The 14,486-nt window shown below is 49.7% G+C and overlaps 2 protein-coding genes across 2 annotated transcripts; both read right to left on the bottom strand.

Annotated features, from left to right (window-relative positions):
* Window positions 1–1,479: 1,479 nt before the first annotated feature.
* On the bottom strand, window positions 1,480–7,634 carry C1R (complement C1r; the record flags this gene model as incomplete). The annotated part of the gene is made up of 11 exons (XM_082003275.1): window positions 1,480–2,282; window positions 2,516–2,590; window positions 3,361–3,501; window positions 3,946–4,024; window positions 4,628–4,749; window positions 4,834–4,981; window positions 5,501–5,697; window positions 5,843–5,986; window positions 6,168–6,360; window positions 6,597–6,825; window positions 7,627–7,634. 11 exons carry the CDS (start codon window positions 7,632–7,634, stop codon window positions 1,480–1,482), a joined length of 2,139 nt encoding a protein of 712 aa, XP_081859401.1.
* Window positions 7,635–12,308: 4,674 nt separating this feature from the next.
* RBP5 (retinol binding protein 5) lies at window positions 12,309–13,819 on the bottom strand (the record flags this gene model as incomplete). Its single annotated transcript, XM_082008140.1, has 4 exons — window positions 12,309–12,362; window positions 12,742–12,843; window positions 13,308–13,486; window positions 13,747–13,819. The coding sequence occupies 4 exons, from the start codon at window positions 13,817–13,819 to the stop codon at window positions 12,309–12,311; spliced, it is 408 nt and encodes a 135-aa protein (XP_081864266.1).
* Between the last annotated feature and the right edge of the window lie 667 nt (window positions 13,820–14,486).

The following is a 14,486-nucleotide window of genomic DNA, read 5'->3' as shown; positions in this document are numbered from 1 at the left end:
TCTATTCTCCATGCCTCTGCTTCCCAAAATTTCCTAGTCTCCTGCAAAGCAAAAGATTTTTTAAGATGGCTTCTCAGTAATTTTTCCCAATTTTTACAAGGGCTTAAGAGTTCGGTATTTTGTTGTTCTTGTCACGTGTACTCACTAAGCACCCAGAAATTCCCTGTTCTTCACCTGGACTACCTCCCAACTGCATATGCCTCATTCTCTCTTCCCTCCCCCAGACCAGGGCTTATCCATTGCTCCTGTGCAACTGGACACTTTGGTTTTCCATGCTTTTGTTGCCTTTCATGCTCCCCTCTTGCCCATACAACTGGGATAAATCAACAGAATTCTGACCCCTGGAGATCACAGATGAATTTATATCAGATGTCCAATTTCACAGATCCCTTACCAGGGTATATTATCTCAAAACCAAATGGGAGACACTGACAAGAGAAGATCTGGAGGTGGATCCCATGGAAAACAGTGTGAGAAAGCAACTATGACCTTACCCCCAGAGTTCCTCTCTGGCAGACTTCAGTTCTCTCAGTGACTCACAAGAAAAAAATACTTATTCTGCAGTAGCAAAAACTAGTCAAGAGACAACTCCAGAGAACAGCCATAACCCAGGTGAGGTTGTCTTCTTTCTGAGTCAGCATCATTTTAGAGCTGCTGTCCTGCAGAGATTTATTTTCATATAGTGTAAAAATAGTATAAAAAAAATCCATCTTCAAATTCTGATCAGTAAAGGTTACTGGGCTCTTTTCTCCATGAAATTGGTTGTTGTGTTTCCTGTCTTTTGAATGTGGCATCACACAGACAACTTATATTTGCCTCCTGTGAAACCGTCTGGAGTTTCAGACTGGGTAATCTAATGACTACATGCTATTGCAGAACTGGAAACTTTAGTGGTAGGTAAAACAATCCCTGTATAAAGTCCATAAGTTGCTTTCAGTGATGGGGAATACTTAGTAGTTGTTAAAGACAGAAAAACATAACACACCTGGTTTCTGCAGCAATGATTTTAATATTCATAGAATCTCACTGATGCCAATGGGCATGTGCACACTGTACTCAGCACGAAGTACCACATCGTTCAAGAAAGTCTGCTGCCCTGCAAGCTTCCCACACAAGAGTAAAAAAACAGACTGCCATAGTCTGATGAAATTGTCAGCACTTCAAACAACAACATGTTTGCTGTTATGAGATTTCCTGATATTATTAAGGCTTCATCCAATAATAAGATTTGGAAGAACTAGAATGTCCACAAAGGCATTCCACAAGCTGCCAATGGTACAGCAGCTTTGGTGCATTTTGAAGGTACCACCAAGAATTCATCAAACAATATGGTGGTTTTCAGAAGTACTCATGATGAAGGTTACATGGTCTGCATGTTTGAAAAGCCTTTGGGACATCATCAAAAGCTTTAGATATGCTTTACTGTGTCTGGAAATGTATATGCTATCAGTGATTCTTCAGCTAACAGGACAGCAACATTTAGAGCCTATCCTCCCTTACTATCCCTTTGATCCAGTCCAAATAGTTGAGGATCTTGGTGTAGAAGCCATAACCTTCGGCACAGCCAATACCCCAAGAAACAATACCAGTAGCAACCCAGCGACCACTTTCTGTGTCTAACACTGTGAAGACGCTCCCACTATCCCCCTGGCAGGTATCCCGTTTGACTGTAAGGAAGCCAGCACAGAACATGTTCTCAGAAAAAAACATAGGTATATCTCTCTTCTTACTGTCCAGCCAACTCTGACACTTCTCTTGAGCAACCGCTGGTAGGCTCACATACTTCAAATCATTTGAAATAAAGTTTTTTTCCACACCAAAGCCGCTCACATATCCCACGTACCCATCCATGTAGAACGTGGTGTTGGTAGTATCTGGGAGACAGACAGGCAGTATTGTAGGGCCCAGAGTTACTGGGTGTTTCAGCTCCAGCAGCGCTATGTCCCCATTGAAGTTGTGCTCATCTTTAGGGCTGTAATCTGGATGGATAAAGATCCTACGTACAGGGTGGTTACCCATCTTGTGGAGCTCTTCTACCTTGGTGTGGCCGAGGAAAACGTTAGCCTCCTCTGCTAGCTGGTCCAGACTTACATTGTTGCCTCCTGCCCCTTTGGGGAAGATGGTGTGGGCAGCGGTCAGGATCCAGCGATCACCCAGGAGTGCACCACCCCCACGTCCATGGATGCCAGTCAGAGCCTGCCAAGGGAAACTGCCTCTCCTTGCTGACTTGCCGCCCAAGATCCGCTGGACTTCAGTAATGGGATTGACTGGTTTCCCACACACTGTAGACAAATGCAAGGAGATCATGACACCCTCTGCTGCCCTGGCTTGTCTCTCTCCTTCCTATACCATCACTGTTTGCTTTCACCTTATTTTTGCCTTCCTGGACAGATTTCCCTGTCCTCCCTCACTGACACCATTATCTTCACTCCCCTCCCTGCATGTTGTCCTGGCTTTGTACTGACTGTAAGCATGAATTGGTAAACACCAGACAAAGTCAGAGTTTTTTACTGACCTGGCAAGCAGGCAGGAATCCTCACCTGACCATCTTGATCCACCCAGGTTCCCTCAGGAGAGCAGGTGAATCTGTCTGTAGGATGAAATGGAAGTAAATGAGACCCAGGCCTGAAGGCATGAGGTGGGAAAATAGAACAGAACAGATTAGATTAGATGAGATTAGTACAGAGTATTTTCAAGTGGTTCCTCTCTCCAAGGTGTTTCACATGCTGCACTTGGCCCTTCCATCCCAAAGGTACCCTTTCCCAGGAAAAGCCGCCTGTGGTCTAGTCTGGAATGTCTCCATGTGGGATAGTAAGTACATCTCAAAGCACCTCAGTTCCAGGGGACCAGTAAAGTTCAGGCACTGCTTCTGTAGAAGAAAAAACTGAAGAGCCATCTGAGTGAAGTCTTAACTTCACTCAGTCCACATGCTTACAGAGCACTGTTTGACCTTATTTAGCCCAAAGAAGGGAGAGAAGAAGTAAAGACATGGATTTTAGATTCAAGTTTCTGATTTCTGTAGTTTGCAGAGAGTAGGACAAGGTGGTTTGTTCCAGAAAGAGGAAAAAGATGAGTCAGTTATTATACATGCTCAGTATCTATTTCCTAGGCTATATTGCAGGTCTGCTAACTCACATGTCACCTCTCAACACAAACTCCACTACCTCCAACATTCTTGCTTTTTTTAGAAAGTTTGTGCTGGTGACTAAAAATAATTTATATACAATCCATCTTACACTGTATTAAATTGGTTGGATTAAATTGGAGCCCTAAGCCTGGGGACCAGAGACAATTCTAACTGGAAATTTGAGAGGGCTTTTCACACACAGATTTCACTGTTTGTGTGGGATTACAACTCACCACCGCCTGTTCCAGTGACAATGTGATAATATGGCTCATTGCATCGGTATGTGATCACTGACTGGTAGTTGTTGTTTGCAGGTTTGTTAACATAGCTGAATGCCCCATTGGTCAGGTCTGTAGGGTTGCCACAGTTCACAACTACAAAAAAGAAAAAAAAAAAGAGGTGAATCAAAGACAGCCTTACTGCCTACAGGCTTAGGCTCAACTTTGATTGTGGCCAGGGAGGGTGTCGCCATGATGCGAAGGGTGGAGAGGACCAGTTAGTACAGCGCGCAGAGAGACTGTGTTCCAAAATGGATCTCAAACTGGGATCTTTTGCTTTTAGATGTTACAGCATTGTATCAACTATTTAGTGATATTTTATGCCATTTTGTAAGGGAGGAAAGTCATTTAAGTTTTTGCAAACAGAAAAAATGTAATGAAGGTCAACAGTGGACTAGATGACTTCCACAGGTCCTTCCAACCAGCATATCTAGGAGTCTAAGGCCACAGACAAATTGAGTCATCTTGGCTGAACTCCCTATATTCTTGGAGGGGGAAGGCCACAGCAGGGGGCATAATCCCCATTCTCAGATCACTCACTCTCACAGCGGGGCATGGATTGATGCCATGTCCCATCAGCCTGGCACACAGCCGTAAAGGAAAGCAGCTTTCGATTGCCCTGCATGGGAAAGAAAAACATCTCTGTTGGTTGTACAGAGCCTTACATTCCCTTCCCCACATTAAAATATTATTCTGTCTGCCCATCTTTTCACTGCTGTCCAATAGTTGCCCCTCTGCAGTCTGTTCCAGTTGCTGTCCTCTCCCTTGGCTGCCTTTCCTACATCCTGTATTTGCCACAGGCTACAATTTCTTCATAGCAGGCCAAGCTATCAGCAGCCAGCTACCATAAAACCGTGACAAGTCTGGGGTGCTACTCAGTCCTGGCAATGGGATGGCAAGGGAGGCAAGTAGCATCTTCTGCTTCAAGTCTGATTTAATATCCTTCCAAAGAGATATTCTTGTTTACCAGTGTTTCCTGGGATCTTTGTTCTCTCATCTTCTGCCAGGGCTTGCCTCTTCTTGAGACAGTAAATGCACAAGGAAGGGAGCTAGGAAAGGAGAAAACACTGGAAGAAAGCCTAAAGAAGCAAGGAAAAAACCGAAATTGCAAGAGGTTGCCAGGAGTGAAATCTCCAAAGAGAGTTTTACTGAAAGGTGGAAGATTTACATAAACTGAAGAGAAGCCAGGATATGGCTGAAAGGAGTGGAGAAGGGATCTCACCTCCATCAGGTTATACCCAGTCTTGCAGCTAACAATGAAATAGTCCTGAAATTGATAGATGGGCTGCAGGTCTCTGATGATGGTAAACTGATCCCGTGGGACAGGCTGTGGGCACCGTATTTCTGTTAGAGAACGGGACAAATTAAGTTGGTATTAACAAATGCTGTAGATAGGCTGTAGTAGCCTCTGGGGAAGAAACGTCTTACTCTCTGAGGTGTAGTGGATCTTCCAGCCACGGCTGAACCCTGACTCATCGGTGAGGAAGAGTATGTCCACCTCATTGCTGTTGGTTTCAATGCTTCCAGGTGACTCCTTGCCACAGAATTCACCAATCTCTCTCCCTTGTGCTTGGATCTGATAAGGAAAACATGTATCACAGGGACAGAAACACAGATGCCTCTCTGCCCCAGTATCCCTATTTCAATCCAGACCAAGTATGCCACATGGCACATGGTAGTGGACAGGGCTAGTTGTCTGACCCATCTTTGCTGATGTCTGCACTGACAGATCAGAACAACGGGCTGACCTACCACAAACTCTGCTTCTCCTTTTATCATGGGAATCAGAGCTATCAACCCCTTCAAATTCTGAGATAAAGGGAGATAAAACTGGAAAGGGGGACAACTTTTTTGGCTTCACTCACAGGGGCCTGTGACCCAGAGCCTCTGACCTCAGGACAATGGTAATTAAGCGCACTGAGGGAGAGACAAGGGAAGAGCTCAGTCCTTCATGCTGGGGCATTCTCCTTGTACTGATCCCATATTTCTCATCCAAATGGTGGTGTCCCCACAATTCCTGTCCAGGTATTGTCCTGGTGTCCTGTCCAACACCCTGGCATCAGAGTTAGATGTAGAGTTTGCTGATCTCCAGTACCTTGAGCTGGTCATAAGGACAGTGGACTTGCTGGTGTTCGTCAATCTCAAAGGGTTCCAAGAACGTGAGGATGATAGACAGGCCCTTTTGCAGACGGATGCTGTAGTTACACCGGAGGTCTTCAGGATAGGGCTGAGGGTACTCAGGGCTGCTCAGGTACCCAGATGCCTCTGTGAACAGCTCACTGCTGCACTCCACTGGTGCAGAAGAAGAAAGTAGAGGTCACATTGTGGAGCTGTCTTCTGCAGCCCTGTCAACTCCTCCCTAAGTCACTTCTGCCACCCTTCCTGGCTGAAGGGCTCCTTCCCTGGAACCCTCTGATCTTTCAAAATTTCAATTTACCTTTGCAGGAGTGGTGGTCACTCTGAAGTTGGTAGCCAGTCCGGCAAGAACAGAAGTAGCCACCCACATAGTTATGGCAGAAGTGCTGACACTGAGGCCTTTCATCTTTCTCAGCAGCACCGTTAGGGTCACATTCATCAAGATCTGAAGACATAGGAGATGCAGGGACAAGGGGAGGAAAGTGTTAAACCTCTCTGATGTACACTGAAAGTACATACTGGTCCATATCCTTGCTTACAGCTTCTCTTTATTTCCCTGACACGGAGGAAAATTGGTTGGAGCCACATAGGCTTCTTTCTGCATGCTGAGTGTATTGCCTACTCACCCACAGCTTGGTAATAGGCCATGAAGCCCCTATAGGGAATCACTGTGCCATTGTCTTCATTAGAGAAATCAGAATGGAATGCTAGGTGCATCCTGTTCCCCTTAGATACAAATTCCTTTCTTCCAGGGTGATTGCCTGTGGTTGACCCCAGCCGGCCACAGTATCGGCCCAAGTTCTTCTTGTCTGCTTTGATCTGTCAAGGTTAAGGGGAAATCACTGTAGCCTTATAAGATTCAGCCTGCTCCATGCATCACTATTACCCAGCCATGGGTTGCCAGTACTTGCTCCACCCATTTCTATCCTTAACTCCTTCCCTTTCCTTTGTGGGAACCATGAAAGGAGGCCTGGTGAATGAACAGCAATTGCATGTGGTGGCCGCTAGATTCTCATCTCCAGCCACCCCCTTGGCCCAGGTATCTATGCACATACCTTAACATAGTCATAGAAGCAGGACTCAGATGGCTCCAGGTCAAAATATCTGAAGGTCAGCTTCACCACATAGCCTTTGGGGACGTGTATATCCCAAATGCTGATGTTATTGTTGGGGTATGGCTTAGGATAACTAGGGGATCTGATCTCCCCAAAAAGCTTTCCTGGGACTGGACTGGAACTGTTCACTCCAAAACAGAGGAAGGCCCACAGGAGAAAAGGAACGTGCCTGTGGACATGGCAAGTAAACTATGACATTGCACAAAACTAGGTCATCAGAGATCAGAGGAGACTTTGCGAGTGACTTGTGCGCTGTCTAATGGAATCCACATATGGGAGGCCTAGTTGCAGGTCCAGCTTCTAGCTTGGATTGCTCAGGAACAAGGAGGACAGCTGAAATGAAGACACCAGCACTACCCAGGATTCCAGCAAGGCTTTGTGACCCAGCCAAAGAAGAATGTGTTGAAGAAACATGGGTGAGTTCCCTGAGTGATATCTGCCTGCTCCCAGCAGTCAGGGGGCTGGGTCCCTTAGAACCAGGGAAAGTTTTGTTCCCTTTGATTCTGGGCCAGCAGGTCATTTCTATTTATTGCTAGTTTAGGACCTCTGCCCAGTTCCTTTGGTGAGGTTCTGAAGCTTGAGGTTCTGAAGCTCTCGAGCTCAGTTTGCTGAGGAGCAATCCTGCAGTGGCACCTGAGCAGCTCTCTACCCAGTCGTGCCTTGATCCCTCTCCTCCAAAAGCTGGCCGTCATTTTTTTTCCTCATTCTGCAGATCTCCCCTCTTCCCCTCTGGGGAACGGGACTATCAGCGTTCCTCCAACACAAGCTCAACTGCCCAGACGTCATGATGACCTCAGCCAGAAAGACCCTTCTTCCTCAGCCCTACGTGCTAGCAAAGCTTGAACGGAGGGACAGCGAGCATGAGCTTAGCCCCTTGGACCTATTCTCCTTCCTGGAAGGGTCTAGCCCTCCCGTTCCCTCCCCGCAAAGATGTGGCTGTGCGTCCCCCTCCCCAGCCGCCCCCACTCACGCGTCCATGCGCTCGACCGTCGTGCGCGCACTCCCACCCGTCCTCCCCGCGGCCCCGGCCGGAGCTCCGGAGCGGCGGTCTGCGGGGAGCCCGTCGGCCCGTCGAGTGGGTGGGGAGCGGCGGAGGGAGGGAGGAGAGAGCCCGGCTGCAAACCGCCTGGCTCCGGGCCCGGCTGCCGCAGCCCGGCGGCTGCTGCCCTCTGCTGCCGAGCCGCTGGCCCCCGCGGCAGTGTGAAGGCAGGCTCCGGGGTGTGCTTTTGGGGGCAGCCACATCCTAGCTGGGCAGGGGCCATCTGTCTCTTACGGGCGAGACGGCAGGAAAATGATTGCTGGAAACCCTTCCTAGGGGTTGATGGGCACCTGCTCCGAGTTTGTTCCCCCCCAAGATGTCTGCCTAGGAAGTGTCCCCCACTCCTGGGCAGTTTTCTAGTGCAGGAAGAAGACAGGAAATTTTAGTCTTAACAAATTATTTAAAACTTAAAAAAACCCCAAACTGTCAAAGAAGTAAAGTTTTCTTCTGTTCTGGCTTGCTGAAGAGCACTTCAGAGGTTTTTTTGGGATAGGAACTGGGAGCTTCTTCAGAAGCAAGAAACCTCAGACATTTGAATTAGGTATTAATAAAAATGAACACACCTGCAGAATTAGAAGCATTCTGAGAACAAGTCCTTTTTCAAGTGCCCTCCTTGCTGTTTGTTCTGCAAGCATTTTTAGGAGAAACAAGATCGATAAGGCCTTCAGTATTTAATGGAGAAATGATAGCAACTTACAAACGTATTTCAGGGTTTTATCAACACACTGCCCAAGCCCTGTATTGTATGCCACCAACTTTGTGAAGTTTGAAATTTCTTGGCTTTCCGATTTTGGTGTAAGAGGTAAAGCACAATTTTAGTGTTTTCCCTTAGAATTATGGGTAGCTTCACAGATAAATTAGCAAGTTTCTTGCATTGAAATCATAGGAAATAATTCACAGCTACAAAAGTAGGTTGAAGGAAGATGAAAACAGTGTTAAAAAGAATGAAGAAAGCTTCTTTGGTATATTTATGGAAGTGCATTGAAGACTAGAGAACCTGCTCATCAAAAATCTTTGATTTATTGTCTGAAAAAGATTACATAAAGATGTAATTAGGGCCTCTGTAATAACACCATATGGACCCACACATCAGAATTAAGATTAAGCAGGGGACATTATCCCAGTACTTCCTGGTGTCCAAACATCTACTCTGCATGACGGATCATACTTGGGTGGCCTCACTGATGTACTGTGCCATGCCAGAGCAGGTTCTGCTGGCTTACTGTCCCACCAGAAAGGAAGCTTTTACACAGAAACCACATCTGGAAAGTAGCTGGCAAGCACTAAAAGCCACTCTCCAAGATACCTGTTATGAACAAGTCACCAGTGGAAAGAGTGTTCCCTGGCAAAGCACAGATAGACAGAAGTGACTGAGGATCATTTGTAAGGAAGCTGATCATTTCAATGTGTTTTGACAAGGAATCTTCTATCCATGGGGCACTACGGGGAATTCCCAGTGACACTTTAAAGGCAAATCTCCCATGCCTTTGTTTCCTTCCTCTGCCCCGATAGCACCACCTGGGTACCAGGAGAATACTTCCGCTGGTAAAGCAAGGGTGGTTAGCTGGGGTTATACCTATCATCTGGAGCAGCCCACCTCTAATATATGTCCCATAGACCCACCTGATTTGGACAATACAGCTATGCCCTCAGTCCTGCTCCAGTGCTCCCACTAGTGGCGTTCCCCTTCAGGTGCTCTGTGCAGTCCTCTTTTTATTTTAGGTAGGTGCCAGGAAATAGTTTGTACCATTTTTCCCTTGTGAGGAAGTCTGTGCCTTTCTTTGTTTAACGGAAGAATACACGTAGCACCATAGAATACCTGTAGCACCACAGATCACCCAAACTTGCACCTGTTTGCTGCCTGCTTAACTCAGCTGCGTTACAAGAGGATTGGAAGATAAATCCAATGTCAGAGCAAAGTAAAGAAAATGTAGATCTTCAGCATGGTCAAGGAAGGCAACCTCCTCTCATGGAGAGACTCCTGCTTTGAATACAGTGTGTTCCAGGAGGTCCTTGGGACTAAACCTTCTCTACAGCCTCAGAAGCCATGAGATCATCCTCTGATGTTCAGACCCTCTCATCCACTGAGGAGATGACGAGTTGGGTACTTTATCCTCAAATCTGAAGCAAGGAGGACAGAGAAATACCTCTGTTTGGCCTCCTACAGCTACACCACCCACCCTACAGTACACTAGGGCCACAGACCCAGGCTCACCTGTAAACACTGAGCTGCTTTCCCAGGGCACTCTACCTTCAACCCCTTGGTTTGACTATCCATTGCAGCCTTTTGGGGACCATCTGCCACTAGCTGTAGGGCTTGGGCTTCACACAGCCAGGCCTGTGTAATTCAATGGCTTACCACTTTTTCAGACAAATCATGCCGCTCCAGCAGCTCTGGTTGATATCGAGAAGATGAGCTACACCAAATGAAGGCTCAGGACTCTAATAGTGGGTCTTCCCCCTGGTATGAGATGGTGAGCAGCAGCAGCATCTTGGTAGTCTGTTTCTTTGTCTTCTAAATCAAGAAGCAAAGCCAAGGGTAATACCCCAGAAGGGATGTAGTTCTCCAGCACTAGCCACTCAGAAAGGGGCAAGAACAGAGACAGGGTGTCCTCCCAATATCACATCTTGTCCCCTGCCTTACGCTAGCATCCTGACCTCCCACACACCTGTGTGTCAGTGATACAGTACTGTTGTGCAAAGTCACCATCTGACTTAGGCATCACACCTATAGCATGATTACAAAAGAAAAAACAGTGAATTATTAGTGCCACTAATTATTAACTGAAGCCCTAGAATAGGTTGGAATACTATCCCTTATGATTATTATGAGTGTGCACCACATCAAGTGGGTATGATTCCTACCTATGATTCTGGCACAACCAAATGCTTCCTGAAAATGAGAGGCTGTCATGGATATATGATGGCTGGCAACTGGTCAGAAGCAATCCACTCAGCATGTCACCTCAGAGGTGCATGGTTTGCATGCCAGTGGAAGACTGTGGCTAACCACCTGAAGGCAATAGCTGTCTACCATGAAACCAGAATGTAGGCTCAGAAAATTAAAGTTTGTACCTGCTTTTGGTGCAGGTCCTGAAATTAGTTGATTAGTTGTTGATCACATAGTCTGGACATGATGAAGTGAGCTTGGTGTTGGGAATCAGCAGCAGCTCAGAAGGGCTGTCATTGTATGGAGGAGTGGGCAACAGTTGAACCAGCCTCAGCTGCTGTCAGTCAAAGCTCTGCCTTTTGCAACCTTGTGATACAACAGAGATAACATAGAGGCTCCTTATGATAGAAGGAATGATGGGTTTTGGAGGTCTGCACAGAGCAGATATATGACATGCTGGATGGCGTGGCTATGATTTCTCGTTGGGTTTGATTGTGTACCACCCAGTGGTACTCTGTACTGGTACTGTGGATATTGACAGGGTGCTGCAGCCTGGAATGACCTCAGAGACAACCTTGAAGAGCCAGAGGTTGACCTTATAGGTACAGCTGCAGCTCCCTGACACCTTGTTTATCCTATGTTCTGAAGTAATGCTTCTCTCATGGCACTCATCTTTTCAGTTGCCTGAGAGTTCCTCTTTGGAAAATACTACTTTTCAGATGAGCTGCTGGAGGAAAAAGAATTGCATTTTCTCAGCTTGAAAAAGGCCTGTATTTTCAAAATCTGCCTACCTCTTCGTTCTCTGTGATATCAGAGAACACGCTACATGCTTCTGTGTACCCTTTTGTTGGGAGGGGCAACCACAAATGTCCTTCAGAAATAACTGCCTGTGGGCTTCTGCACATCCCATCAGGTATCTTCATTAAAGAACACCTCTGTCTTTGGCACTGGTCTGGCTTTTCAGAGGACCTCACTTCCTTTAGTTCTCCCCTTGGTCTGTCATTGTAGAGAGGAGCTGTCAACCAGGGGAGCTATGATGGCCATGGGGAGACATGCCAGGAACGCCAAAAGGAGTGCTGGGGCTAGAGGTGGTGTCCGTGGTTTCTTACACCAGGAGAGCCTGAGCCTTCCTCACCCTCGGGACCTCCTCATGACTGCAGTGAACACGGGGCAAGTTCCCTTGGCCCAGCCCTCAGATTTCACAGAATCCTTGACTCTGAAGGACAAGTTCTTGTTTTCCACCCATCCTGCTCGAGGATCCTGGGATCCTGAGAAGAATGTGGTGTCCCGAAGGGACAGAAGATGCCTGGTGTTGGTGGCTGAGGAAGAAAGGGCAGCTGCAGCCCCAGCCATCCGCGCTCACTCGGGCATCAAGTCCTGCGCCCTTGGGGGAGCGGGGGCGGCAGGAGGAGCGCGGGAGCTGTGGGAGGCCGGTCCGGGCGTGGGGCAGCACCCGCCCCCCTCCTCCCTGCCACGCTCTTATTCTGAAAGGAGCCTCCGTGCAGCCGACGGCCCGTCGCCCTCCCCGCCCCGGCCCACCCGGGCCGCCTCCTCTCCCCGCCTCCCGCTCCCCGCAGGCCCGGCCCCGCCGTGACCCCAGCCGCTGCGGGGCGAGAGGCGAGGCAGAAAAAACCACGCTGCTACGGGGGGGGCTCAGCTCACTCGGGTCTTGTTTCTTTTCCAATCCCCGGCAGTTTGTCCAGCCGGGGCATCTGTCCGGGCATCATTTCACTTTTTGGAAGACCTGGACACAGACCTCGTCTTCAGCAGTCATGCGCTGGCAAAAGGGGGACGAAACAAGAGGTTAGCCTGGATCCCTTACTTCTCAGCCCACAGCCCCACCTGCCCTCCCGGCGCCAGCTGGACTCTTGCAGGCCACATGCTGGTGCACGCCCATCCCAAGCCTCACAAAGGCCCAGCGGGTCACACTGCAGGGCAGGTCAGGGACATTGCCTTTGCTGACCCGTGTTAACTTTTAAACCCTGGAGGTGGATGTTTGTGTGAAGTGGTGGCTGCCCCTGAGGAACTGGGGCTGAAGTGGGAGAGGAGTTGGAAGGAAGCTGCAGAGCTGGTTCAGAGCCTGCAGCATCTGCACTGTGTGTGTCCCTCACCCATCGCGATTGGGATTTAGCAAGCTGTGCTGGACCCCTCCTCACCAGATGCAGCTGGTCCCCCTCCAGCCAGTGCCTCCAGCCTCGGTTCCTCTTCTCTCCTCGCTGCTCACACACCAGCTGATCCCCCTCCCAAGAGACAGTTGTCTGAAAAAAAGGAGGAGAGGGGAGGACACGGTCCCAAGACAGGCAGGTCCTGGCAACACAGGTTTCCAGCAATGACACTGTTCCTCTCAGACACATTTTCAAATGCAGTCCCTAGTCTGGTGTCTCTTTGGTGGCTCCTTGGGACTGATGCTCTTTGTGGGAGGTGAATGACCCTCTGGCTTCCAAGTGCAAGAGTACTGCCAAGTGGGCTGATCTGTCTTTTCAGGGTTTTGCTCCAGAGGACAGTACCCTCCAGATCCCAGAGTACTGGGTTTCTGGCTGTATGGTGCTCATCCCCTTTGCTGTGAGTGATTTACTCATAAAACCGCTTATTCCTAGACCTGCAGGGGCATGCCAGCTCTGGGCTGGGCTCTCATCTGGTTTGTGAATCAAAAGCTGAGTAAGTCCCTGAACTTCCAATGCACTCCAGTCCGCTGTCAAACTGCACTGCTTGGGTTTCTCACCTGGCACTTCCGTCCATCCACGGGTCCCAGATCTTCCTCAAACTGAACTCCCAGGTCAAAGTCCATAACATAGTCCCGCAGGGAGGTGATCGTGCGGATGACCATGTGATCTCCCGTGTGGATGATCTCTTTATCGGGCTTCAGGAGGCAAACCAGTTTTCGCAGGACCACATTGATATCTGGAGGATGAGAGAGAGGGGAGATCTGTGCCCAACCTGGGCCTCTCCTCCAGCAGCTCTCCCACAGAGCTCTTCCACTCTTAGCCAGGGAGCCCTAGCCATGATACGTCCTCCACTCCTCCCACCACAGCGCAGAAGTGGTGGTCGCAGACAGAAGGACCAGAGGGTTCCCAAATCCCTTCCTCCCCAGCTTCTGACATTTTTGGAGGCAGAAAGGAGCAAAAGGGGAGGAAGGAGCAGGATGAGGACAGTGGAGTTACCTAAAGCACGCAGGTAATTGTCCATGTTCTCCTGGGAGACGAAGCGGTAATAGCCGGTGAGGTTGGGAGGCATCCCGGGGCAGAGGGACCGGGCCGACCGCGAGGAAGAGAGCAGGCGAGGAGCGGGACAGGCACGGATCCGGGACGGAGCTGGCTCGCAGGGCGGGCTGATGCCTCTCCCGCGGTACGGCGAGGTTGCGGGGCAGCGGCTCTCGGACTTCCCGCTGCAGTAAGAGTCCCTGCGCAGGGGGGCGCGGAAAAGGCCGGCACTGCCCCTGCTTCCAGCATCTCCGCCTCGGTTGCGGAGGACGTGGGAGCGGCAGGTCACCTCCTCGCCCTCCGTCCTCCTCGGGGGCTGCTTGTGTTAAACCCTTGGCTGCCAACCATCGGCAAGCCACCACACCCCCCCCCCCCCTTCTCACACGGTAACGCCGGTGGCTGCGAGCTTCCTCAGAGCAGTGCCCCGGACCACGCTCCCCCCGGCCCGGCCAACCCATCGAGCAGACGCGGCGGCAGGCTGGCAGCCCGGCCCTGCCGAGCCCGGGGCTGATGGGCGGCGGGTCGGGATGTGGTCTACAGCCCCTCGCCCCGGCACTCCCCCGATCTTCACGCCCCCCTCCCCGGGCTGCTCCTCCCGCGTCCCCCAGCCGCTGCAAGCATGCTTTCCGGGACGAAGCACCGGGCGCCGGTTTTGAAGCCCCCACGGCCAGGCGCCCCCAGCTCTCGCCCCTCTCCGTGCC

The sequence above is a fragment of the Phaethon aethereus genome (genome assembly GCF_964289735.1).
Source record: "Phaethon aethereus genome assembly, chromosome: 1".
Lineage (NCBI taxonomy): Eukaryota > Metazoa > Chordata > Aves > Phaethontiformes > Phaethontidae > Phaethon > Phaethon aethereus.
Note: the sequence above shows the minus strand (reverse complement) of the source record. Positions and strands in the feature narration are given on the sequence as shown.